Source organism: Rhinichthys klamathensis, unplaced genomic scaffold, assembly GCF_029890125.1.
Source record: "Rhinichthys klamathensis goyatoka isolate OS25496 unplaced genomic scaffold, OSU_Roscu_1.1 h1tg000049l_1, whole genome shotgun sequence".
NCBI classification, from domain to species: domain Eukaryota; kingdom Metazoa; phylum Chordata; class Actinopteri; order Cypriniformes; family Leuciscidae; genus Rhinichthys; species Rhinichthys klamathensis.
Window position 1 is genome coordinate 1181523 of NW_026606595.1, and position 26074 is coordinate 1207596.

The window sequence follows — 26074 nt, forward strand, 5'->3', positions numbered from 1 at the left end:
ATGTTGAAGATAAAACATTTATAACACAACATTACAATATCTATATTTACTAATGCTTTTTATAATGTAATTTTTCATGTTTACTATTAACTGTGCTGTGTTACATATTAGGTATGGAAAAAGCATAGTTTATTTTTATGTTTATTTTTGTTCAACAGAAGAAAAACCAACCATTGATATTGTTTGATTCTGCATTGTGCATTACTCTGCTGAACATGGATGATTTTAAACCTCTGTGTTAATCCTGACTCACACATGAGCGTAGTTCTGTTACGGATGGTCTAGTGATCTCTGCTAATGGACGTGAGGCGAGCGCTGGGCTTCAGGCGCTTCTCACTCGACTCGGACTGATACCAGCTTGTAGATATAGTTATTGTTCGTGTCATGACTCCTAGGATCATATTTCGTGTTTTAGCTCATGATTGACACTTTTTATGATTGTTGTAGAATTTTATACAAACCCTATTTAAACCTGTGACTTCTCATCACACTAGATATAAATAAACAGCGTTTTATTAAGCTTCTTGTTTCAAGCTGTTTTAATAAATGCTATTTCCATTACACAAGCATTTATTTCTGAAGTACACACTGAAGTACAGTAAAGCTCCTTCTTGGCATCAATGTTTCCATGAAGAACTTTCAGAGAAGAATTAATGGAATCTTTCCATTTCACAAAATTATGAGAGTGGAAAAGGTTCTTTAGATTTTTTTAATATTCTTCACATAAAAAAAAAAAGTAGTAAGAACTGTTCAATGAAAGTTTATTTGCGGAAGCATTGTTCTGTGTTCTTCATCGCAATAGTGTCCTCTCTGATGATTCACAGTGATTTCTTGTTTGCTCAGTGTGCTTTCTGTTTTGAATGTGATCTATGAATGGGAATCTAAACTGGTTTACTCAGTACCACGTCACACAATACAAACTTTTCTGTCAACTCAGGATCAGGGCTGTGAAGAAACAAATTACAAATACTCACGTTACTGTAATTAAGTACCTGATTCTCCCTACTGTTTTAGAAGACAAGAAAGAGCACAAGTCTCTCACAATCGAGGTCTTAGTCCTTTTAGGAAAAGGAGCAATAACACGAGTGCCCCTGGGAGAACCAATGGGGAAGGGCTTTAGCTGTTTCCTAATTCTGAAAAAGGTTGGAAGTCTTCGTCCCATCCGCAATCTCAAGCAATTCAACCATCATTTAAAAACAAAATCTGTCTGTCCACATGCTCAGCTTATCAACCATTTAACCTTTATCAGACAAGGGGACTGGTTCACAACAGTGTATCTCCAGGATGCTTATTTTCACATCCCAGTTTACACCAGTCACGGGAAGTACCTCAGGTTCTAAGTTCAGGGCAACGCATACAAGTACAATGTTCTCCCCTTCGGTCTGTCATTGACTCCCCGCACCTTTACAAAATGTATGAATGCAGTGCTCATCCCCCTTTCATCGCCAGGGCATACGTATAGCCAATTACCTGGATGATTAGTTAATTTGTTCCTCTACAGAACAGCAGGCCAGGAACAACACAAAGGTGGTCGAGTAGTGGTGTGGGCAATCTGGGCTCGGTTTGGGATGGCTCAGGTGGATCTCTTTGCATAACGGGAAACCACACCTTGTTCCCTGTGGTATTCAATAGTGGGCCCCAGGGGGTCCCTAGGGGGAGATGATCTGGCTAGCAAAGGGCCTCCAGTGCTCCTGTATGCATTACCTCCTTTTCCACTGGTCCTAGCCAGGGGTGCGTTTCTCAAAGCCAACTATGGTCGCAAGTTCCGTCGATACCAATAGAGTTCAATGGAAATTGCGATCATAGTTGGATAACGATGCTTTCGGGAAACGCAGCAGTCACAATTGCCGGATGTGGTTGCATTGCGGACTGAAGAATATGCAGTCTCAGGCTCAGGGCCAACTCTGGCACCCAGATGCAGGGAGGTACGTCTACACGTCTGGCCACTGGACAGGAGTCTTCCAGAGCTCTTGGAGAAGCAGTTCGAGCACCTTTGGGCAGCCGAAGCCCCATCTACAAGCCGGCTGTATGCTGCTCGTGGGAAACGTTCTCGATGTTTCAGTCCAGGGAAATGGACCCAGTTCCATGCGAGTTGGAGTCAGTCTTATCATTTCTCCAGTTCTTTTCGGAGACTGGTCTAACAGAGTCAACCTTTACGGCAGGGGTGCCGACTGTCCTGCACAGCTCATCTCCAACCCTAATCAAACACACCTGAAGCAACCAATTAAGGTCTTCAGGATCACTTGAAAAGTAAAGGCAGGTGTGTTTGATTAGGGTTGGAGATGAGCTGTGCAGGGTTGGGCACCCCTGCTTTAGGGGATCTCTAGCTCCACTGAATCGCCATACAGGCTATGGAGGAAACACGGTTGTCCAACCTATTTTGAAGCGGTTTCTGAAAGGGGCCTGTAGATTTTGCTTGGGTAATTCCCACACAGGATTTGGGCATTGTCCTGAAGGCTAACACAGAACCCCCCTTTTGAAACATTATTGCATTTATACAGAACAAGAAAAAAAGACAACAAAAAACAAAGATCAAATGTCATGTGTATTTCATAAGGGTTTTTCACGGCTTTATTTGTCATTGTTTTAAACAGGCTTTTGAAGCAATGCATGCTTCGTAATCTCAGGTTTTTGCACAGGCTGATCATGTAGCTTAATATGATAGTTCACCCCAAAATGAAAACTATCCCATGATTCACTCACCCTGAAGTCCTCCTAGCTGTACATGACGTTCTTCTTTCAGAATCTGAGTTATATTTACACCTGTCCTGGCTCTTCCAGCTTGATGGCAGTGAGCGCTGGGCACCTCCATGATAAAGTGCTCCACAGGCTCTGCGGGGTTAAGAACGGCTTTCTGAAGCGAAGCCATGCGTCCGTGTAAGGAAAATACACATATTATAAACTATAATCACTGGCTTCCGACAGACGGCCATACGCATCGCTTTACGCAGAGGACAGAGCGAAACACACCGGTCGCGAATTAGCCATTTTCAAAGAGAAATGAGGGAGGATTTCTATATAATAGAGGAGCTTGAGTTTGTAGCCCAGTCCTGTTTGTTTAGACCGCGAGAGGCTTCTAAAGTTACTCCTACATCCCACATTACACATGCGTCACGGGTTACCCGTGTGTAGTATGTGTACGGCCGTCTGGCAGAAGCTAGTCATTTTAGATTATAAAGTTATAAATATGGGTATTTTTCTTACAAAAACCCATAGCTTCGCTTCAGAAGGCCTTTAACAACCCCCCGGAGCCTGTGGAGCACTTTAATTATATATAGATGCACTTTTATGATGGACAGATGCACTTTTATGGACTTCAAATTTTCACCAGCCGTTCACTCTCATTATAAGCTTGGAAGAGCCAGGACATTTTTTTAATATAACTCTGATTGTATTTGTCTGAAAGAAGAGTCATATACACCTAGGATGGCTTTAGGGTGAGTAAATCATGGGCTAATTTAAATTTTTGGGTGAACGATCCCTTTAAGAAAACACTAGTTTAAAAGAGAGGAAATGACGTCTCCTCTCAGACGCACGTGGATGTGCTTCACTGTCAGGCAAACCTTCAGTCATTCGTCCACTATAACACCGTCAGTGATGGTACTGCCCCCCTCGGCCTCCTGTCCTCCATCGGCCTCCTCCTCCTCCTCCTCCTCTCCACCCTCCTCCTCCTCCTCCTCCTCCTCCTCTCCACCCTCCTCCTCCTCCTCCATCAGTTCTCTTCCTCCACACGGGCATCTCCGGCAGAGGCGCCTGGATCTCCGACGGCCGTCCTCCGCGATCAGGAACTCTTCCCATCAGGATCTGCCGATTCCACCACACTCAAATCATCAAGTCAACTCACCTTCATTTACCATAATCTTTGATAGTCATAATCTTTATCATAATCATTATCTTAAAAACATAATACAGAATTATTTGTTGCTTCTGCCTAGCCATGCGAACTGGAATGATTTTGACAGTGTTTATCTGTACAGAGAAGGGAAGGCCCTCCCAGAGACACTAGCTCATCAATGGTCAGAAGCGTGAGCTGGAGTGAGCTGGTGTGAGCTATCGCGAGCTGGTGTGAGCTGGCGTGAGCTATCGTGAGCTGGCGTAAGCTATCGCGAGCTGGTGTGAGCTGGCATCAGCTATCGTGAGCTATCGTGAGCTGGCGTGAGCTATCGTGAGCTATCGTGAGCTGGCGTGAGCTATCGTGAGCTGGCGTAAGCTATCGTGAGCTGGTGTGAGCTGGCGTGAGCTATCGTGAGCTATCGTGAGCTGGCGTGAGCTATCGTGAGCTGGCGTGAGCTATCGTGAGCTGGCGTGAGCTATCGTGAGCTGGCGTGAGCTGGAGTGAGCTGGAGTGAGCTATCGTGAGCTGGTGTGAGCTGGAGTGAGCTATTGTGAGCTGGAGTGAGCTGGAGTGAGCTGGAGTGAGCTATCGTGAGCTGGCGTGAGCTAGTGTTAGCTGGAGTGAGCTGGTGTGAGCTGGAGTGAGCTATCGTGAGCTGGCGTGAGCTATCGTGAGCTGGCGTGAGCTAGTGTTAGCTGGTGTGAGCTGGTGTGAGCTGGAGTGAGCTATCGTGAGCTGGTGTGAGCTGGAGTGAGCTATCGTGAGCTGGCGTGAGCTAGTGTTAGCTGGAGTGAGCTATCGTGAGCTGGTGTGAGCTGGAGTGAGCTGGAGTGAGCTATCGTGAGCTGGTGTGAGCTGGAGTGAGCTGGAGTGAGCTATCGTGAGCTGGTGTTAGCTGGTGTGAGCTATCGTGAGCTGGTGTTAGCTGGAGTGAGCTATCGTGAGCTGGTGTTAGCTGGTGTGAGCTATCGTGAGCTGGTGTTAGCTGGAGTGAGCTGGTGTTAGCTGGAGTGAGCTATCGTGAGCTGGTGTGAGCTGGAGTGAGCTGGCGTGAGCTATCGTGAGCTGGTGTGAGCTGGAGTGAGCTATCGTGAGCTGGTGTTAGCTGGTGTGAGCTATCGTGAGCTGGTGTTAGCTGGAGTGAGCTGGAGTGAGCTATCGTGAGCTGGTGTGAGCTGGAGTGAGCTGGAGTGAGCTGGTGTTAGCTGGAGTGAGCTGGAGTGAGCTATCGTGAGCTGGCGTGAGCTAGTGTTAGCTGGAGTGAGCTATCGTGAGCTGGTGTGAGCTATCGTGAGCTGGTGTGAGCTGGAGTGAGCTGGAGTGAGCTATCGTGAGCTGGTGTTAGCTGGAGTGAGCTGGTGTTAGCTGGTGTGAGCTATCGTGAGCTGGTGTTAGCTGGAGTGAGCTGGCGTGAGCTATCGTGAGCTGGTGTGAGCTGGAGTGAGCTATCGTGAGCTGGAGTGAGCTGGAGTGAGCTGGTGTTAGCTGGAGTGAGCTGGAGTGAGCTATCGTGAGCTGGTGTGAGCTGGAGTGAGCTGGAGTGAGCTGGTGTTAGCTGGAGTGAGCTGGAGTGAGCTATCGTGAGCTGGCGTGAGCTAGTGTTAGCTGGAGTGAGCTATCGTGAGCTGGTGTGAGCTATCGTGAGCTGGTGTTAGCTGGAGTGAGCTGGAGTGAGCTATCGTGAGCTGGTGTGAGCTGGAGTGAGCTGGAGTGAGCTGGTGTTAGCTGGAGTGAGCTGGAGTGAGCTATCGTGAGCTGGCGTGAGCTAGTGTTAGCTGGAGTGAGCTATCGTGAGCTGGTGTGAGCTATCGTGAGCTGGTGTGAGCTGGAGTGAGCTGGAGTGAGCTATCGTGAGCTGGTGTTAGCTGGAGTGAGCTATCGTGAGCTGGTGTTAGCTGGTGTGAGCTATCGTGAGCTGGCGTGAGCTGGTGTGAGCTATCGTGAGCTGGTGTTAGCTGGAGTGAGCTATCGTGAGCTGGTGTTAGCTGGAGTGAGCTATCGTGAGCTGGTGTTAGCTGGAGTGAGCTATCGTGAGCTGGTGTTAGCTGGTGTGAGCTATCGTGAGCTGGTGTGAGCTGGTGTGAGCTATCGTGAGCTGGAGTGAGCTGGTGTGAGCTGGAGTGAGCTGGAGTGAGCTGGAGTGAGCTATCGTGAGCTGGTGTTAGCTGGAGTGAGCTATCGTGAGCTGGTGTTAGCTGGTGTGAGCTATCGTGAGCTGGTGTGAGCTGGAGTGAGCTATCGTGAGCTGGTGTGAGCTATCGTGAGCTGGTGTGAGCTGGAGTGAGCTATCGTGAGCTAGTGTTAGCTGGAGTGAGCTGGTGTGAGCTGGAGTGAGCTGGAGTGAGCTGGTGTTAGCTGGAGTGAGCTGGAGTGAGCTATCGTGAACTGGCGTGAGCTAGTGTTAGCTGGAGTGAGCTATCGTGAGCTGGTGTTAGCTGGTGTGAGCTATCGTGAGCTGGAGTGAGCTGGTGTTAGCTAGAGTGAGCTGGAGTGAGCTGGTGTTAGCTGGTGTGAGCTGGAGTGAGCTGGTGTTAGCTGGAGTGAGCTATCGTGAGCTGGAGTGAGCTGGTGTTAGCTAGAGTGAGCTGGAGTGAGCTGGTGTTAGCTGGAGTGAGCTATCGTGAGCTGGTGTTAGCTGGAGTGAGCTATCGTGAGCTGGCGTGAGCTGGAGTGAGCTGGTGTTAGCTGGAGTGAGCTGGAGTGAACTGGTGTTAGCTGGAGTGAGCTATCGTGAGCTGGTGTGAGCTGGTGTGAGCTGGAGTGAGCTATCGTGAGCTGGTGTGAGCTGGAGTGAGCTATCGTGAGCTGGTGTTAGTTAGCTGGAGTGAGCTATCGTGAGCTGGAGTTAGCTGGTGTGAGCTGGCGTTAGCTGGCGTTAGCTGGAGTGAGCTATCGTGAGCTGGTGTGAGCTGGAGTGAGCTGGTGTGAGCTGGTGTGAGCTGGAGTGAGCTGGAGTGAGCTGGAGTGAGCTGGTGTGAGCTGGAGTGAGCTGGAGTGAGCTGGTGTGAGCTGGAGTGAGCTGGAGTGAGCTGGTGTGAGCTGGAGTGAGCTGGCGTTAGCTGGTGTGAGCTGGCGTTAGCTGGCGTTAGCTGGCGTTAGCTGGATTGAGCTATCGTGAGCTGGTGTGAGCTGGAGTGAGCTGGCGTTAGCTGGTGTGAGCTGGAGTGAGCTGGAGTGAGCTATCGTGAGCTGGAGTGAGCTGGCGTGAGCTGGCGTTAGCTGGTGTGAGCTGGCGTTAGCTGGCGTTAGCTGGATTGAGCTATCGTGAGCTGGTGTGAGCTATCGTGAGCTGGCGTGAGCTGGTGTTAGCTGGAGTGAGCTGGTGTTAGCTGGTGTGAGCTGGTGTGAGCTGGAGTGAGCTGGAGTGAGCTGGAGTGAGCTGGAGTGAGCTGGAGTGAGCTGGTGTTAGCTGGAGTGAGCTGGAGTGAGCTGGAGTTAGCTGGTGTGAGCTGGTGTGAGCTATCGTGAGCTGGCGTGAGCTGGAGTGAGCTGGTGTGAGCTGGTGTTAGCTGGAGTGAGCTGGAGTGAGCTATCATGAGCTGGTGTGAGCTGGAGTGAGCTATCGTGAGCTGGCGTGAGCAATCGTGAGCTGGAGTGAGCTGGTGTGAGCTGGAGTGAGCTGGCGTGAGCTGGAGTGAGCTGGCGTGAGCTGGTGTTAGCTGGAGTGAGCTGGAGTGAGCTATCGTGAGCTGGTGTGAGCTATCGTGAGCTGGTGTGAGCTGGAGTGAGCTGGAGTGAGCTATCGTGAGCTGGCGTGAGCTGGAGTGAGCTATTGTGAGCTGGAGTGAGCTGGTGTGAGCTGGAGTGAGCTGGTGTGAGCTGGAGTGAGCTATCGTGAGCTGGTGTGAGCTGGTGTGAGCTATCGTGAGCTGGTGTGAGCTGGTGTTAGCTGGAGTGAGCTATCGTGAGCTGGTGTGAGCTGGTGTTAGCTGGAGTGAGCTATCGTGAGCTGGCGTGAGCTGGAGTGAGCTATCGTGAGCTGGTGTGAGCTGGTGTTAGCTGGAGTGAGCTGGCGTGAGCTGGCGTGAGCTGGTGTTAGCTGGAGTGAGCTGGCGTGAGCTGGTGTGAGCTATCGTGAGCTGGCGTGAGCTGGTGTTAGCTGGAGTGAGCTATCGTGAGCTGGTGTGAGCTGGTGTTAGCTGGAGTGAGCTGGCGTGAGCTGGTGTTAGCTGGAGTGAGCTGGTGTGAGCTATCGTGAGCTGGTGTGAGCTGGTGTTAGCTGGAGTGAGCTATCGTGAGCTGGTGTGAGCTGGCGTGAGCTATCGTGAGCTGGTGTGAGCTGGTGTTAGCTGGAGTGAGCTATCGTGAGCTGGTGTGAGCTGGAGTGAGCTGGAGTGAGCTATCGTGAGCTGGAGTGAGCTGGTGTTAGCTGGAGTGAGCTATCGTGAGCTGGAGTGAGCTATCGTGAGCTGGTGTGAGCTGGTGTTAGCTGGTGTTAGCTGGAGTGAGCTATCGTGAGCTGGCGTTAGCTGGTGTGAGCTATCGTGAGCTAGTGTGAGCTGGTGTTAGCTGGCGTGAGCTGGAGTGAGCTGGAGTGAGCTATCGTGAGCTGGTGTGAGCTGGTGTTAGCTGGAGTGAGCTATCGTGAGCTGGCGTGAGCTATCGTGAGCTGGTGTGAGCTATCGTGAGCTGGTGTGAGCTGGTGTTAGCTGGAGTGAGCTATCGTGAGCTGGTGTGAGCTATCGTGAGCTGGCGTGAGCTGGTGTTAGCTGGAGTGAGCTATCGTGAGCTGGTGTGAGCTATCGTGAGCTGGTGTGAGCTGGTGTTAGCTGGAGTGAGCTATCGTGAGCTGGTGTGAGCTATCGTGAGCTGGCGTGAGCTGGTGTTAGCTGGAGTGAGCTATCGTGAGCTGGCGTGAGCTGGTGTTAGCTGGTGTGAGCTATCGTGAGCTGGTGTGAGCTGGTGTTAGCTGGAGTGAGCTATCGTGAGCTGGTGTGAGCTGGTGTGAGCTGGAGTGAGCTGGTGTGAGCTGGAGTGAGCTGGAGTGAGCTATCGTGAGCTGGTGTTAGCTGGAGTGAGCTGGAGTGAGCTGGAGTGAGCTATCGTGAGCTGGTGTGAGCTGGTGTTAGCTGGAGTGAGCTGGAGTGAGCTATCGTGAGCTGGTGTTAGCTGGAGTGAGCTGGTATGAGCTATCGTGAGCTGGAGTGAGCTATCGTGAGCTGGTGTGAGCTGGAGTGAGCTGGAGTGAGCTGGTGTTAGCTGGTGTTAGCTGGAGTGAGCTGGAGTGAGCTGGAGTGAGCTGGAGTGAGCTGGAGTGAGCTGGAGTGAGCTGGTGTTAGCTGGAGTGAGCTGGCGTTAGCTGGCGTTAGCTGGTGTTAGCTGGAGTGAGCTATCGTGAGCTGGTGTTAGCTGGAGTGAGCTATCGTGAGCTGGTGTGAGCTGGTGTTAGCTGGAGTGAGCTATCGTGAGCTGGTGTTAGCTGGAGTGAGCTATCGTGAGCTGGTGTGAGCTGGTGTTAGCTGGAGTGAGCTGGAGTGAGCTATCGTGAGCTGGTGTGAGCTGGTGTTAGCTGGAGTGAGCTATCGTGAGCTGGTGTTAGCTGGAGTGAGCTATCGTGAGCTGGTGTGAGCTGGTGTTAGCTGGAGTGAGCTATCGTGAGCTGGAGTTAGCTGGAGTGAGCTATCGTGAGCTGGTGTTAGCTGGAGTGAGCTATCGTGAGCTGGAGTGAGCTGGAGTGAGCTATCGTGAGCTGGAGTTAGCTGGAGTGAGCTATCGTGAGCTGGAGTTAGCTGGAGTGAGCTATCGTGAGCTGGTGTGAGCTGGTGTGAGCTGGAGTGAGCTGGTGTTAGCTGGTGTGAGCTATCGTGAGCTGGTGTGAGCTGGTGTGAGCTGGTGTGAGCTGGAGTGAGCTGGTGTTAGCTGGAGTGAGCTGGTGTTAGCTGGAGTGAGCTGGTGTTAGCTGGAGTGAGCTGGTGTTAGCTGGAGTGAGCTGGTGTTAGCTGGAGTGAGCTGGAGTGAGCTGGAGTGAGCTGGAGTGAGCTATCGTGAGCTGGAGTTAGCTGGAGTGAGCTATCGTGAGCTGGAGTTAGCTGGAGTGAGCTATCGTGAGCTGGTGTGAGCTGGTGTGAGCTGGAGTGAGCTGGTGTTAGCTGGAGTGAGCTATCGTGAGCTGGTGTGAGCTGGTGTGAGCTATCGTGAGCTGGTGTGAGCTGGCGTACCCTGTTGACGGCGCAGGCGGTGTTCTCTCGGCTCGAGCCGCTGCTGGTCTTCCTCACGTAGCAGACGTCCTCTCGAGCGGCGAGCAGATGCGCCACACACACCGCCGGCTGCAGCGGCAGACAGAAGCGCTTCTGCTGATACGCCCGCGCCATCCTGTCAACCCGGACCTGGAGAACAAACACAGAAACTCACAGCTGAGCTAACACTCAACAGCAGATGCACCTGTCTGTCAGGGAACAGATGCACAGAACACACGCTGCAGTGTCAGTGTCTCTTTCAGCTTCAGTTTCTGCTATACAGCGGCTCTCAGTGTGTTCGTGTTTTTACTCGCGTCTGAACAGGAGAAATGAACCGGAGATTTACACCTTAGAGCCACACCCACATATTACATCATCAACACTGACAACAGCCACACCCACCTGTGACATCAACACTGACCAGAGCCACACCCACCTGTGACATCATCAACACTGACCAAAGGCACACCCACCTGTGACATCATCACCACCGACCAATGGGAGTTGGTCACAATTGCAGTATATATAGCCGCTCTGGAGAAAGCCGTGATGTCATCGTCCAGCTCAGTTCAGTTCTCATATAATGGTGTCAATGCAGGAGATCAATAATATTGTTGAATAGTAAATTAAATGTTTTTACCTCAAATTCGGACTTTTTTCTTCCTAGTAACGAGTTTCTCAATTTCTAACTTTTTTCTTTGATAAAATGTATGAATGTGTTTAAAAGCTAGGCAGTGTTGTGTGAAGTGTGTAGGCCGTGTTGTGTGAAGTGTGTAGGCCGTGTTGTGTGTAGTGTTGTGTGAAGTGTGTAGGCCATGTTGTGTGTAGTGTTGTGTGAAGTGTGTAGGCCGTGTTGTGTGTAGTGTTGTGTGAGCGTTCCCCGTGCCTTGGCTCTGTCGCTCCAGCTGAAGGACTGCACCGTCACGTCCAGCCGCTTGATCAGCATCCGCCGCCGGCACTCGTACTCCACCGCCAGCGCGCCGTTGATCTTCTCCAGCGCGCCCTGAACACACACACACACACTGATCACACACACACACTCGTACTCCGCCGCCAGCGCGCCATTGATCTTCTCCAGCGTGCCCTAAACACACACACACACACACACACACACACACACACACACACACACACACACACCAGACCTCACAGCAGCTGGGTCTCCACCAAGCAGCAACCTCCCTGTCTCTCTCTTGAAACCAACACGGAAGTGAATTAAACTGCAGTTCATCGACTGGCCACTAGAGGCTGGTTGCAAAAGTGAGTCAGATCTCGGGCCAGATCTCGGGACCGGGTTGCAAAAGTGAGTCAGATCTGCTTCTCAGATCGCTACTGCGCGGGTCTGGTCCCGAGATCGCTACTGCGCGGGTCTGGTCCCGAGATCGCTACTGCGCGGGTCTGGCCCCGAGATCGCTACTGCGCGGGTCTGGGCCCGAGATCGCTACTGCGCGGGTCTGGCCCCGAGATCGCTACTGCGCGGGTCTGGCCCCGAGATCGCTACTGCGCGGGTCTGGTCCCGAGATCGCTACTGCGCGGGTCTGGCCCCGAGATCGCTACTACGCGGGTCTGGTCCCGAGATCGCTACTGCGCGGGTCTGGCCCCGAGATCGCTACTGCGCGGGTCTGGCCCCGAGATCGCTACTGTGGGGTCTGGTCCCGAGATCGCTACTGAGCGGGTCTGGTCCCGAGATCGCTACTGCGCGGGTCTGGTCCCGAGATCGCTACTGCGCGGGTCTGGCCCCGAGATCGCTACTGCGCGGGTCTGGTCCCGAGATCGCTACTGCGCGGGTCTGGCCCCGAGATCGCTACTGCGCGGGTCTGGCCCCGAGATCGCTACTGCGCGGGTCTGGCCCCGAGATCGCTACTGCGCGGGTCTGGCCCCGAGATCGCTACTGCGCGGGTCTGGCCCCGAGATCGCTACTGCACGGGTCTGGCCCCGAGATCGCTACTGTGGGGTCTGGTCCCGAGATCGCTACTGCGCGGCTCTGGCCCCGAGATCGCTACTGCGCGGGTCTGGCCCCGAGATCGCTACTGTGGGGTCTGGTCCCGAGATCGCTACCGCGCGGGTCTGGTCCCGAGATCGCTACTGCGCGGGTCTGGCCCCGAGATCGCTACTGCGCGGGTCTGGTCCCGAGATCGCTACTGCGCGGGTCTGGCCCCGAGATCGCTACTTGCCGGGTCTGGTCCCGAGATCGCTACTGCGCGGGTCTGGCCCCGAAATCGCTACTGCGCGGGTCTGGTCCCGAAATCACTCAAGTTCCAAGATGTCAGCGCCATATTGGGATACTGGCGGCTTCACTTCTGACCAATGGAAGAGCGCGAAGGGGCGTCGTCCATCTTTTTTTACAGTCTATGGTTTAACCCTTTTGAGAAATTGAGAGGCGGCCAAAATCTGATTTTAAAATGGACTGAATAAAGATCTTTACGGACTTGACGAGCGATGCCATGCTGACTGACATGTGTGCGCATGAATCACTGTCACACGCACAAGCTCAGAGCAATATTGTAAGTTACTGCATGATAATACATTTTTATAGTAGAATAATAATGCATCACGATACACAGTCTCACTTTTACTTACATCTTTAACTATTATAGTATTTCGAAGGGCAAAAACATGAACTAACTATTGGCTTTACTTCTTCAATCAGCTGTCACTTTAGAGCGAGGCCAGTAGCATATAGCATTAGCATTAGCACCTCAGCTCCACCCACGGCCCGCCTCTTTGCCCATTTTATGTTATCCAGTATGACGAGAGGTGACGCACTGCCAAGATGGCGACGGCCGGCCCCGCCCACTTTAGGCTTCAGAAACGGTCTTCAGAAACACTACGGGTGACGTCACGGACACTACGTCCATATTCATTTACAGTCTGTGTTCTCCATACAAGCCTGAACCCAATATTTTCAAAGTTTGCAAAAAAGAAAAACCAAACAAATGTGAATTAGATGCGTTTCAGTGGTTTGAGCGGGTGACGTGTTATAGCAGTACACAGCCGATCCGGCACGAGGCGCTAATGCTCCTCGCTAATGCTCCTCGCTAATGCTCCTCGCTAATGCTAATGCTCCTCGCTAATGCTAATGCTCCTCGCTACAGCAGAACTCACTCAGCAAACGCAGCTCATCTCCCATTATTCACATCCACTCTTCACACAAAAATGACCTCAAGCGAGCGTAAAAACTGTGGATTAAGGGACTCACCCACTGGTCGGGACGAAGCGAGCTCTTGAACGCAGGATCCCCGAGGTGTGTGTGTGGAAGCTGCGTCAGCAGAGCCGTCACCTGCACACACACACAACTCTTAATACTCCACAGATGAACACATGAAGAGAGTCAGTCACGCAGGATCAGTGGTGTGTCAGTGATGATGCTGCACACGTCCTCTCGCCCGCACACAGTTCACCATCTCCCCTCACACACACGACTGAGACGCTCCCCGTCCATCACACACACACGACTGAGACGCTCCCCGTCCATCACACACACACGACTGAGACGCTCAGCTGAATATCCCCGTCCGTGTGTGTGTGTGTGTGTGTTTGTGTGTGTGTGTGTGAGGTCAGTGTGTGCGTGTGAGAGATCAGTGTGTGTGTGTGAGGCGCACACACACCTGCTGCTGGACGGCACTGAGGGCGTGGGGTCCGGCTGGATCCGGCAGCTGAAGCGTCTCACACACGACTCTGAGCTCCTGCAGCGACGAGTCCTTCTCCACACACACACTCGAGTGTTTACAGGCCTCCATCTCAGCCGCCTGCAGCTCCGACGCCACGAACACTGAGACCACACACACACACTTGTGAAACACTCACACACACACACTCGTGAAACACTCTCACACAGAAACACTCGTGAAACACTCACAGAGGATCTTCAGGTAATCGCTCGTCTCTCTGATGTCTCCGTTCGCGATCCGTGACGCCAGTCCCTCATACGGACAACAGCAGTCCTTCAGCAGAGCACTCACACACCTGTGGGGGTCCTCTACACACACACACACACACACACTGCTCATTTATTCTGCGATTCAGTTTATCAGTTCAGTAATACAGGGTTATGCCGTGTGTGTGTGTGTCACCTGTGATGAGCGACTCGTGTGTGTGTGTGTCACCTGTGATGAGCGACTCGTGTGTGTGTGTGTCACCTGTGATGAGCGACTCGTGTGTGTGTGTGTCACCTGTGATGAGCGACTCGTGTGTGTGTGTGTCACCTGTGATGAGTGACTCGTGTGTGTGTGTGTCACCTGTGATGAGTGACTCGTGTGTGTGTGTGTCACCTGTGATGAGTGACTCGTGTGTGTGTGTGTCACCTGTGATGAGCGACTCGTGTGTGTGTGTCACCTAGGGTTGCCAACCGTTCCGTATAATACGGAATCGTTCCGTATTTGACACATAAAAGACTTGTTCCGTATTGAACTGATACGGAACGCACTTTGTTCCGTATTTTTGAGAATCAATTCAGTGCAAATCCATGACAGACGCATAGCTTCTAATATATATGTCAGACAGACTATGATGAATGAACGAAGACCCGCTGCTATAATGGCAAATTCGGGGACTTGGCGCCCCCTTGACGGGCTCTGACGTACGGAGCCCGGGAAGTCACCTGTTGGAAAAAAAAAACAATCCGTGGCGACGGTTTTGCAATCCGTCCGCTCAGTTTATAAACCGTACTCACCAATTCTCAATCTGTTCCCTCGGTTTAACAAATCGTGCTCACGGATTAATAAACCGTACCCACGAGTTCCTAATCCGTGCTCTCAGATTTGTAAACCGTGCCTTCAGTTTCTGCAATCTGTACCCACAAATTCAAAAACCGTGCCCACGCTTTCGCAATCCGTTCCCACGGGTTTGTAAACTGTATTCACGGATTTGTGTCCTCTCCCCCAGTCTGTGCCAACCAGGCCTTCTGCGGGATGCATTTATTATGTTTAAACTTAATTCTTTTAATGGATGATTTCTTGAATTTAGGTTAGCCTACTTGTATCTTTTAAGTCCATTTGTTTAGGAGGAAAAAGCTCAGTATAATAGAATAAGCAAACAAATACTTCACATATAAAAAAGAAATATAACACAAGGTTAGGTTATATAAAAATAAAACATTCATAAATTATTTTATGATTAAAATTTTACTGTCTTCAGTGAACTCATTTATAGTTATAAACGCAAATGATAATAATATTATTACTATTACATTTAGGCTACATATTTAGAAGGCGCTTTACCAAAAAAGGAACAAAGCAATTCGTCAAATGTCAGTCAAAATACAGGTTTGACAATAATAATAATACAGGGCTAAGATTATCAAAAATAAACACAAGATTTTGACGCATATCCAAGTGTGTGTGGGAGTGTGGAGCGCGCACTATATGCACGGAGGCGCCAGCGCGAACACTTGCATTTTCCTATCAACAGTGGAAATCTATCATTTCTGGTCATACAGAAAAGAATAATACATCATTTGCAACTACTTTTATTTGTCCAAACTCACAAGAAAACGTTGTGCTTTTGTAAAATAAAACAATCAGGCGCGCTTTCATGATCTCCGTGAACTGGAGCGCGTCTCATAAGAATGAACTAAATGAACTGAAACAAAATATGGCATAGCCTACCTATATAAAGCTTGAAATGTTCACTTTTAAACGAACAATTAAAATGCCTTGTTATTTTTTCAGACACATTTATTAGCATTAGCCTATAAACCATCTCTCTGTATGGTTCCAGAGACATGGCTCTTCTCATTCAGCACTGCGGGAAAATTTTTATTTCCAGGTTCTAATTTGGCCTTAGAAAACCAGTAAAATCGATTTTTTTCCCCCATATTAATTTGTGAATATTTTAAATGTTTAATAAAGGGGTATTACATTTTCTTGTAATGTGAGTTTGGACAAATAAAAGTAGTTGCGAATTATGTATTATTCTTTTCTGTATGACCAGAAATGATAGAGTAAAAGTTGTTTCCACTGTTGATAAGAAAATGCAAGTGTTCGCGCTGGCGCCCCCGTGCCATGCAGTGCGCGCTCACACTCCCACACACACTTGGACATGCTCAAAATCTTGTGTTTATTTGTGATAATCTTAGCCCTGTATTATTATTGTCAAACCTGTATTATGACTGACATTTGATTAATTGCTGTGTTCCTTTTTGGATAAAAGCGCCTTCTAAATATGTAGGCCTATGCAGGCTAATAATATTATTATCATTTGCGTTTATAAATGAGTTCACTGAAGACAGTAATATTTTAATCATAAAAAAATTTATGAATGTTTTATTTTTATGTAACCTAACCTTGTGTTATATTTATTTTTATATATGAAGTCTTTTTTTGCTTATTCTATTATACTGAGCTTTTTCCTCCTAAACAAATGGACTTTAAAGATACAAGTAAATGTCGTTTTTTAGAAAATTCAAGAAATCATCCATTAAAAGAATTAAGTTTAAACATAATAAATGCATCCCGCAGAAGGCCTGGTTGGCACAGACTGGGGGAGAGGCCACAAATCCGTGAATACAGTTTACAAACCCGTGGGAACGGATTGCGAAAGCGTGGGCACGGTTTATGAATTTGTGGGTACAGATTGCAGAAACTGAAGGCACGGTTTACAAATCTGAGAGCACGGATTAGGAACTCGTGGGTACGGTTTATTAATCCGTGAGCACGATTTGTTAAACCGAGGGAACAGATTGAGAATTCGTGAGTACGGTTTATAAACTGAGCGGACGGATTGCAAAACCGTCGCCACAAATTGTTTTTTTCTTCCAACAGGTGACTTCCCGGGCTCCGTACTACGGTGTAATGACGTAGAGTTGGCGCATTGGTCGCACGTCAGAGGCGCCCGCGCCATTGGATACGTGCAGTTGCCGCAGCCTGAGCGAGCCAGACGCTCAATGTGCAAGCTGTGCAGCTGCAAATGCATTTTACAGGCTTCAGTAAATCGAGTAAAATGTGTTTCCGAAGACATTTGTAGGCTATGATAAGAAAAACAACTACATTTTTTTTTTTTTTTATAAAAAAAATAAATAAAAAATTTGCACCGGAAAGAACATTCTAGAAGTCTATTTCTATTGAATAAGTTCGCACAAGGCTACAGAAAACTGTTGTGTTTCTTTTTCTTCAAATGCAGTCTAAGCCGATGAGTTTTGAATGTTATATGTTGTATTTGTTTAAGTTAAAAATAAAACGTATTATAATCTAAACAAATACATGGTTCATTTTTGGCAAAATGATCATGATAGCCTTTATATATCTGTGTGGTTAAGTCTTGTATATTGATTAAGCCTACTGTGCTATTCTATAAATATATAGGCCTAATAAGTTGCATTATAATATGATATAAAATGTATGAATTTCAGGGGGCATGTCACTACCACATACCCCCCCCCCCCCACCCCCGTTCCTTATTTCCATTTCAGAAAGTTGGCAACCCTAGTGTCACCTGTGATAAGCGACTCCTGTGTGTGTGTGTGTGTGTGTGTGTGTGTGTGTCACCTGTGATAAGCGACTCCTGTGTGTGTGTGTGTGTGTCACCTGTGATAAGCGACTCCTGTGTGTGTGTGTGTCACCTGTGATGAGCGACTCCTGTGTGTGTGTGTGTCACCTGTGATAAGCGACTCCTGTGTGTGTGTGTGTGTGTCACCTGTGATGAGCGACTCCTGTGTGTGTGTGTGTGTGTGTCACCTGTGATGAGCGACTCCTGTGTGTGTGTGTGTGTGTCACCTGTGATAAGCGACTCCTGTGTGTGTGTGTGTGTGTGTCACCTGTGATAAGCGACTCCTGTGTGTGTGTGTGTGTGTGTCACCTGTGATGAGCGACTCCTGTGTGTGTGTGTGTGTGTCACCTGTGATAAGCGACTCCTGTGTGTGTGTGTGTGTGTGTCACCTGTGATGAGCGACTCCTGTGTGTGTGTGTGTGTGTCACCTGTGATAAGCGACTCCTGTGTGTGTGTGTGTGTGTGTCACCTGTGATAAGCGACTCCTGTGTGTGTGTGTGTGTGTCACCTGTGATAAGCGACTCCTGTGTGTGTGTGTGTGTGTCACCTGTGATAAGCGACTCCTGTGTGTGTGTGTGTGTGTGTGTCACCTGTGATGAGCGACTCCTGTGTGTGTGTGTGTGTGTGTCACCTGTGATAAGCGCCTCCTGTGTGTGTGTGTGTGTGTGTGTGTCACCTGTGATGAGCGACTCCTGTGTGTGTGTGTGTGTGTGTGTGTCACCTGTGATGAGCGACTCCTGTGTGTGTGAATCAGTGACGCGTGAGAGTCTGCAGGAGAGCCACGTCACCAGACTGACATATTCAGATGAGCTGAAGCCCCGCCCACACGCCGCCAGAAGCCCCGCCTCCTCCGACAGCGGCCCCTCGTACCTGCCAATCATCACAGGTTTATGCATACTTCCATAGATAATTACTAATGGTTTTGGGTTAATAAACAAATTAAAAGGTAATTGCTACTTTTTTTGTATTTCTACCCTATTTCTATTGATTAGCAACATTTAAACTATACTTTAATTACTTATTTTAATTTGCTTTTCGCAATAAACACAACACTTATAACCACTTATGACGATACCAGAGGAAAACACGTTAACTGCTCATCAGCGTGCAACAAATAAATACATCCGACCATTAAACATCATCATTTGATCATAGTTTCTGATCATTGTCATAAAAACAAACCCCATTTCTCGTGTGATTGCTCTCCTGCTTACCCGAGCTGATCCAGGATGTCGAGAATATCGCTTTCCATCTTAAATACATTCACATTTGATTAAACGAAAACCATAAATCACAATAATGTGCATTAGTGTTTCATTTAAATCCCCCACGCGCGCGCCTGCAGCAGTGCGGCACTGAACCGGGACCGGGCAGAAACCACAGCAGAACTACAGTTCCTGTCGGCACACGGGCTTGTGGATGTAATCTTTGGACTTTGCTCGCTTGAGAGATCCCTAACAATACCGTAGTTACTAGGCTATAGTTTCCACTGCCGTGTAATCGTGGTTGTAATCCAGTTCATCAGAATCTGTCATAAACATCCAGCATTCAGTTTTCGAGCATATAATCACACAGACAGAAGAGTGAATATAACGGCATTATTGAACGTCATAACTGATAAGCCCTTAAATAAGAAATAATTCAGCTAAAACGGAAATGTAGCCATTATTTAAGACATCCAAGAGCTCTTGATGTTATTTTTTCAGTGGAAAACAAAAGAGGAGTCATGTGAGGCACGTGTGTGAGTGTGTGTTCGCTTTCACTAACTTTAACCCTAAACTAGAGTGTAAAGTGGGTTCTGTAAAGAAGTACTTCAGGCGCCTGCGCGTGCACTGTCCGTGGACGCGCCTAATCTCCGTCACCAGGAAGTTCCGCGCACAACAGCGCATGCGCAGATGTCGAGGCAGAGGTGTCCACTAGGTGGCAATACGCACAGCATCTTCGTCATTATTGCCCCCAAACATTTAAAACATGTTTCTTTTTGCTACTGTTCAAATGCATTGTGCTGTTCAAACTACAATGAGTTGAAATAGAAGTAATGTGCAAAAAAAGAAAAAGAAACAAGTGAGGTTTATGTTTTATTTAAATCAAATTATTAAAATGCATAAAAAATGATTAATGTATTTTGGGGGGATACATAAAATTCGCATTTAGTGTGTTGGCTATTTTATGCCAACATGTGATGTCTAGCTATAGTAATGTAAACTGGTGTAAATGCTCAAGATAACACAACCGTCTCTTCCTGTGAAATTGGCGTGAAATATTCGTAATAAAACACAAGTTTCTGCAATCGGGCTCGTGATCGCTGGATGCCTGGTTTGACCAGAGATGATCTTCGGCTTTGAGCTGGTCTGGAGACGGTCAATGTGATGATGATGATGATGATGATTGATGACATCAGTGTAAGGCACGTTTACACGACACTGATGTGCTAAAAACGCAAAAGATGCCTTTGGGTTTACGTTATCAAAATGATCCCGACACGGATCCCCGAAAACGACTGTAAAAGCGGTGTTCTGCGGCCGGGCCAGTGTGTGTGTGTGTGTGTGTGTGTGTGTAGGAGCCAAATGTAATTTTCCACCACCAGATGGCGGTGTGCATCAGTGGTGCAGGTGAAATCCACACACATGATCCACAGGTGGCGGGAATATATGTGTGTAAGTGTTAATGTATTTACGTGTCCTGCTGTACTCAGGAATCTCATGCACAGATGTGTGTGTGTGTGTGTGTGTGTGTGTGTAGACTAGCAGAGTCCCAGAACAGCATCATCGCAACACTAGTGAACCCTGCATCGAGTTAGTTAGGTAGGTTCGCTTCGGGTTTGTGGAATCACTGGCGCTTTAGTCTATATGCCAATATTTGAACACTTTTTTGTGTGTATTGTGGAATTTTGACTGTGTAGTCATTGTTTACAAATTATTTTTTTGTGTGTACTTTATCTTGTATAGTGCTATGGACCATTTTATATGTATGTCCTGAATAAAGAATGATGATGATATGGTTCTTACCATAGAACCAGTGCAATGTAATATCTCGAAGATCTCATTAAATGGACAAAAACAACTGTTCAAACGGATATCGCTGTGTTCAGTGTTTCATGTGTGAAGAACACCTTACCACCTGTCCTGGGCTTATAGGAAAGCCACTACAGTGTGTGTGTGTGTGTGTGTGTGTGTGTGTGTGTGTGTGTGTGTATACTGGACAAAGCATACTAGAGGTGTCATTACTTTATTATTTCACAAGGTCTCAAAAAAAACAGGAACGTAGAGGCATAGATTAATTCATTCCTAAATGAAATCTTGCATTACAACATTTTCTGATGTGTTATGTTTGAAATATGGTACCCAGAACATGCAGCTGTATGTGCCGACGAAGCATACTGGAGGTGTCATTACTTTATTATTTCATAAGTTCTCATAAAAACGAGCACGTAGATGTATAGATAAATTCACTCCTAAATGAAATCCTGCATTACATTTTCTGATGTGTTATTTGTAATGACACCTCCAGTATGCTTCGTCGGCACACACAGTTGCATGTTCTGGGTACCATATTTCAACAATAACATCAGAAAATGTTGTAATGTGAGATTTCGTTTAAGAATGGATACATCTATACCTCTACGTGCTCGGTTTTTTGAGAACTTTTGAAATAAAGTAATGACACCTCCAGTTTGCTTCGTCGGCACGCACAGTTGCATCTTCCGGGTATCATATTACAACAATAACACATCAGAAAATGTTGTAATGCAGGATATCCTTTAAGAATTAATTTATCTATACCTCTACGTGCTCGTTGTCTTGAGAATTTGTGAAATAATAAAGTAATGACACCTCCAGTATGCTTCGTCGGCAGATTATTTCACATTATCTTGCATGTTCTGGGTACCATATTTCAACAATAACACATCAGAAAATATTGTAATGCAGGATATCGTTTAAGAATGAATTAATCTATGCCTCTACGTTCCTGTTTTCTTGAGAACTTGTGAAATAATAAAGTAATGACACCTCCAGTATGCTTTGTCGGCACACAAAGCTGCATTGAGTGGCATACACTGGGAACCATATTTCAATAACAACACATCAGAAAATGTTGTAATGCAAGATTTCAGTTAAGAATGAATTAATCTATGCCTCTACGTTCCTGTTTTTTTGAGAACTTGTGAAATAATAATGTAATGACACCTCTAGTATGCTATGTCGGCACATAAAGTTGCAATGGTGGGGCATGTTCTGGGTACCATATTTCAACAATAACACATCAGAAAATGTTGTAATGCAGGATATCGTTTAAGAGTGAATTAATCTATGCCTCTACGTGCTCGTTTTCTTGAGAACTTGTGAAATAATAAAGTAATGACACCTACAGTATGCTGTCGGCACTCAACGCTGCATTGAGTGGCATATTCTGGGAACCATATTTCAATAATAACACATCAGAAAACGTTGTAATGCAAGATTTCATTTAAAAACGAATTAATCTATACCTCTACGTTCCGTTTTTTTTTTTTGAGAACCTGTGAAATAATAAAGTAATGACACCTCCAGTATGCTATGTCGGCACATAAAGTTGCAATGGTGGGGCATATTCTGGGTACCATATTTCAACAATAAAACATCAGAAAATGTTGTAATGCAAGATTTCTTTTAAAAATGAATTAATCTATGCCTCTACGTTTCCGTTTTTTTGAGAACTTGTGAAATAATAAAGTAATGACACCTCCAGTATGCTTTGTCGGCACACAAAGCTGCATTGAGTGGCATATACTGGGAACCATATTTCAATAACAACACATCAGAAAATGTTGTAACGCAAGATTTCAGTTAAGAATGAATTAATCTAGGCCTCTGCGTTCCCGTTTTTTTGAGAACTTGTGAAATAATAAAGTAATGACACCTCCAGTATGCTTTGTCCAGTATACACACACACACACACACACACACACACACACACACACACACACACACACACACACACACACACACAAACACACACACGTATATATATATATATATATATATATATATATATATATATATATATATATATATATATATATAGATATAGATATATATATAGATACATACATACATACCTATATACATACATATATATATATATGTATGTATGTATGTATGTATGTATGTATGTATCAGGGTTTCCGTTGTCCGGTAATTACCGGACATTGGCCGGGAAAAAAATGAAATGTCCGACAAAATTAAATCTCTCCGGTCAAATTGTCCGATTAAAATTTCGTAATAATCCCGCCCCCCTAACACAATATGAATTTGAGAATAAGCCTAAAATGTATAAAGCAAAAATACACCGACCTTTGGCTTAAAGGAACAGGCTCTACCGTTCGTTTGAAAGTTATTAAACAACATCGCATGCTGCATTTCAAATAAAGCGCACGCCTAGAACGGCTGTAATATAGACCTAAACAACGAACGATTGAGTGAGACGTTTCAAATATGGCCAGGTCCATTGATATTATTGATAAAGTTGACCATGCAGACTCGCCATCTTCGCAGTAGTGAACGCGCGCGCCTATAGAGAGAAGTGTGCGCGCGCCGACGCCTCCGTGTCCTGATTAGCCTATATTGTCCACTATATTTGCTTCTTATTTAATAATCCAGGCAAATTTGTTGATGAAACATTGATTAAAATTAATAAACAATTTATACAAAACGAAATTTCAAGCAAAAATAATATTCGAAGATCGCTGGGTTGATTATTATTTGAAAATCGCACCCCTCCACCACATGCACGCACACATGCGCACACACGCAAACCGCGCGCCTCCATTTGAAATAATGAACTTGAGCGCGCAAAAGACGCGATATGTGAACGGGCCCTTAGACTACACACCAGAGCATGTGAGCGGAGCGGTGTGACGCTTATTATAAGTTAAAAAACTTAAATATACGTTTCATTTTTATAAATAATATAATGTTATTATTTTTTTATTTCATCTGTTGATTAGGCTATATGAAAAGGGAACCGCATGAGATCAGTAAGATAGGATCATAAGATGACCAATAGGCCTATATATCGGAAAACATTTGGAATTGGTCAGACATGATTTTGACCACTTATTTAGTTTTGTTTTGTAGAAAGCCTTTCTTTTAAGTTTATTTCGTTTTGTATAAATTGTATCTTCATTTTAATCAATGTTTCATCAACAAATTTGCCTGGATTATAAAATAAGAATTTATTCATATGAAGTGTGCATTTCTGGCGCGTTCACTACTGCGAAGATGGCGAGCATGCATCGTCAACTTTATCAATTTAACAACAATTTAAATGTTTCATGCATAATCATTACTTTCGCCGGTTCTTTGTGGCAAGTTTTATTTCAGGTGTTGCGTGATATCTCTGCGCCCAAGTAGCAGTGCTTCGCCTGTGTAGAGTCTCCGCAACGGCGATAGATTGAAACGCGCGTCCGAGTGAAGATTGCGCAACTCGCGCAGCGCGTCGTCCATGCAACTGATAGCAGCGGACACGAGCGCTCAGCTTGATTTAAAAAACAACTGATTTTAGCGCTAGATCTTTTATTTCATAGCGAACTAAATGAATGATCTGCTAGTTAAATGGAGATGTTAACTAGTTAGCTAGTTATTTATTTGTATTAGGTACATCCGTGCCTCAATGTTTCAAAAAGTGAATGTGTGTGTAAAAAACAATTGGTGTTGATTGACGCCAATCGGACGTTCATGTTTTTTCCGTCTATTTGAAAGTTAGGCTAATAATAACATATTGCATTCTATACGGCCTGATTATGTCATTTTTTCAAGTTACATAGCCTGCCTCCAGTTTTCCTCAACTTGACTAATTAAGAGGCGATATTTGACCGGCATATCATCAAAATGTCCGTTAAACGAAAACTCTGCCGGTCACTTTGACCGGCACCATTTTTTTCTAGCGGAAACTCTGGTATGTATGTATATATATATATATATATATAGGCCTATACATACATATATATACATACATACATACAATATATTAGACTGGAGTAATGGATAACTTCTAATAAAGAACAGAAATTACATTACATTAAATCTCAGTTGGAAACATACTGTCACGTTTCTCCATACTTAAAAAAAAACATTTAGTAATTACAAAATAATAATTTACCACATAGCTTACACCATTTATAGAGGCAGACAAGATGATCTTTTCAGGAATAGGCTATTTATTTTCACTGTTAAATGAAAATCACTGTTAAATGAAAAATGCTGCCCGATCCACACAGGCTTGTAATTCACATACAACTGTTTGTGCAAAAAGCACCGAGAGGGAGGGGTTAACAACCGTCCAACATTTTTAAGGTGGAACGAATAGTTCGACGAATAAGGAGCTGGCGAAAAAGGAGCTGGAGTCAGCCTCGTTCAAAAGTTCGAGTCTTCAATGCTGTTGTCGTATAAATGAAAGTTTTCCGTGTCAGTTGTAAAGGGATCGTGACATTAAACGGCCCTAAATGTAGAGCAGTGTCTAAAAGAAGCGAAAGCGGCTGTGGCGTGAGCTAACCACCAGAACACGTGTTTGAAGAAATGATGAAACACAGTAAACAGTTCCTTTACTTAAACATCATTCTCACATGAAGACATCCTTTAGCTCAACACACACACACTCGAACATTCACACAGACACACACTATCACAGACAGACACACTCACAGAGTCAGACTCTCTCTCACACACACACACAAAGAGACACTATACACACACACACTCTCGAACATTTCACACAGACAGACACACTCACACAGAGTCAGACTCTCTCTCTCACACACACACACACACACAAAAAGAGACACTACACACACACATACACACACACTCTCGAACATTCACACAGACAGACACACTCACACAGAGTCAGACTCTCTCTCTCTCTCTCTCTCTCTCTCACACACACACACAAAGAGACACTACACACACACACACACACATACACACACACTCTCGAACATTCACACAGACACACTCACACAGAGTCAGACTCTCTCTCTCTCTCTAACACACACACACACACAAAGAGACACTACACACACACACACACACACACACTACACACACGCAAAGTTCTATTTATATTCACCTTTTATTTGTGTATAGTAATGTTAACTGATGTAATAAGTGTACGGTGTAACATAAAAACAGTTACAAACATTTGTATGCATATTTACATAGTATATTTATGAAAGTAACAAGCTACACCTGTATACAGAAAATACAACTATGACATGAGTTACTGAACTATAAATATTACATAATATATTTAGTATTTTCAAACCATAATAGAAATAGCAATAGGTGGAGCTAGCCGAACCGAACCGAGCGTTAGGAGAGGGGGATGAGGCACTTCTGCGGAGGGGAAGAAAACTACAGTTCACAGAATAAACCACTGAAACACTGAAGAGTTCAAGAGAACGACACCATCTCGCCAGGAGCCTACGGCGGGTTATGCATTCCAGAGTTATATTTCCATGAAGAGAGAACAACAACACGAATAAAAACAATAGCAGCACGTGATTAAACTGGTAGTCACATAAACGCGACGGTTGCGCGAC

The 26074-nt window shown here is 46.3% G+C and overlaps 1 protein-coding gene across 2 annotated transcripts; it reads right to left on the bottom strand.

Moving 5' to 3' along the window:
- Window positions 1-3244: 3244 nt before the first annotated feature.
- fam98b (family with sequence similarity 98 member B) lies at window positions 3245-18909 on the bottom strand. 2 transcript variants are annotated; one of them, XM_056247556.1, is made up of 8 exons: window positions 18711-18909; window positions 18218-18366; window positions 13871-13990; window positions 13620-13783; window positions 13211-13291; window positions 10898-11095; window positions 9994-10161; window positions 3245-3804 (listed from the first exon to the last, which is right to left on the bottom strand). In XM_056247556.1, exons 1-8 carry the CDS (start codon window positions 18746-18748, stop codon window positions 3592-3594), a joined length of 1131 nt encoding a protein of 376 aa, XP_056103531.1. In that variant the 5' UTR covers window positions 18749-18909; the 3' UTR covers window positions 3245-3591. The 2 variants fall into 2 exon arrangements, with proteins under 2 accessions (XP_056103531.1, XP_056103532.1); XM_056247557.1 differs by having other exon boundaries at window positions 3246-3804; window positions 10898-11014.
- Window positions 18910-26074: the final 7165 nt, after the last annotated feature.

Coding starts and splice junctions, on each gene's coding strand:
- fam98b (XM_056247556.1), bottom strand. CDS start 18,748: ATGGAAAGCGATATTCTCGACATCCTGGATCAGCTCGG. Junction 13,292..13,619: donor TCAGTGCCGTCCAGCAGCAG/GTGTGTGTGCGC, acceptor GTGTGTGTGCAG/GTGACGGCTCTGCTGACGCA. Junction 3,805..9,993: donor CCGCCTGCGCCGTCAACAGG/GTACGCCAGCTC, acceptor TGGAATCGGCAG/ATCCTGATGGGAAGAGTTCC.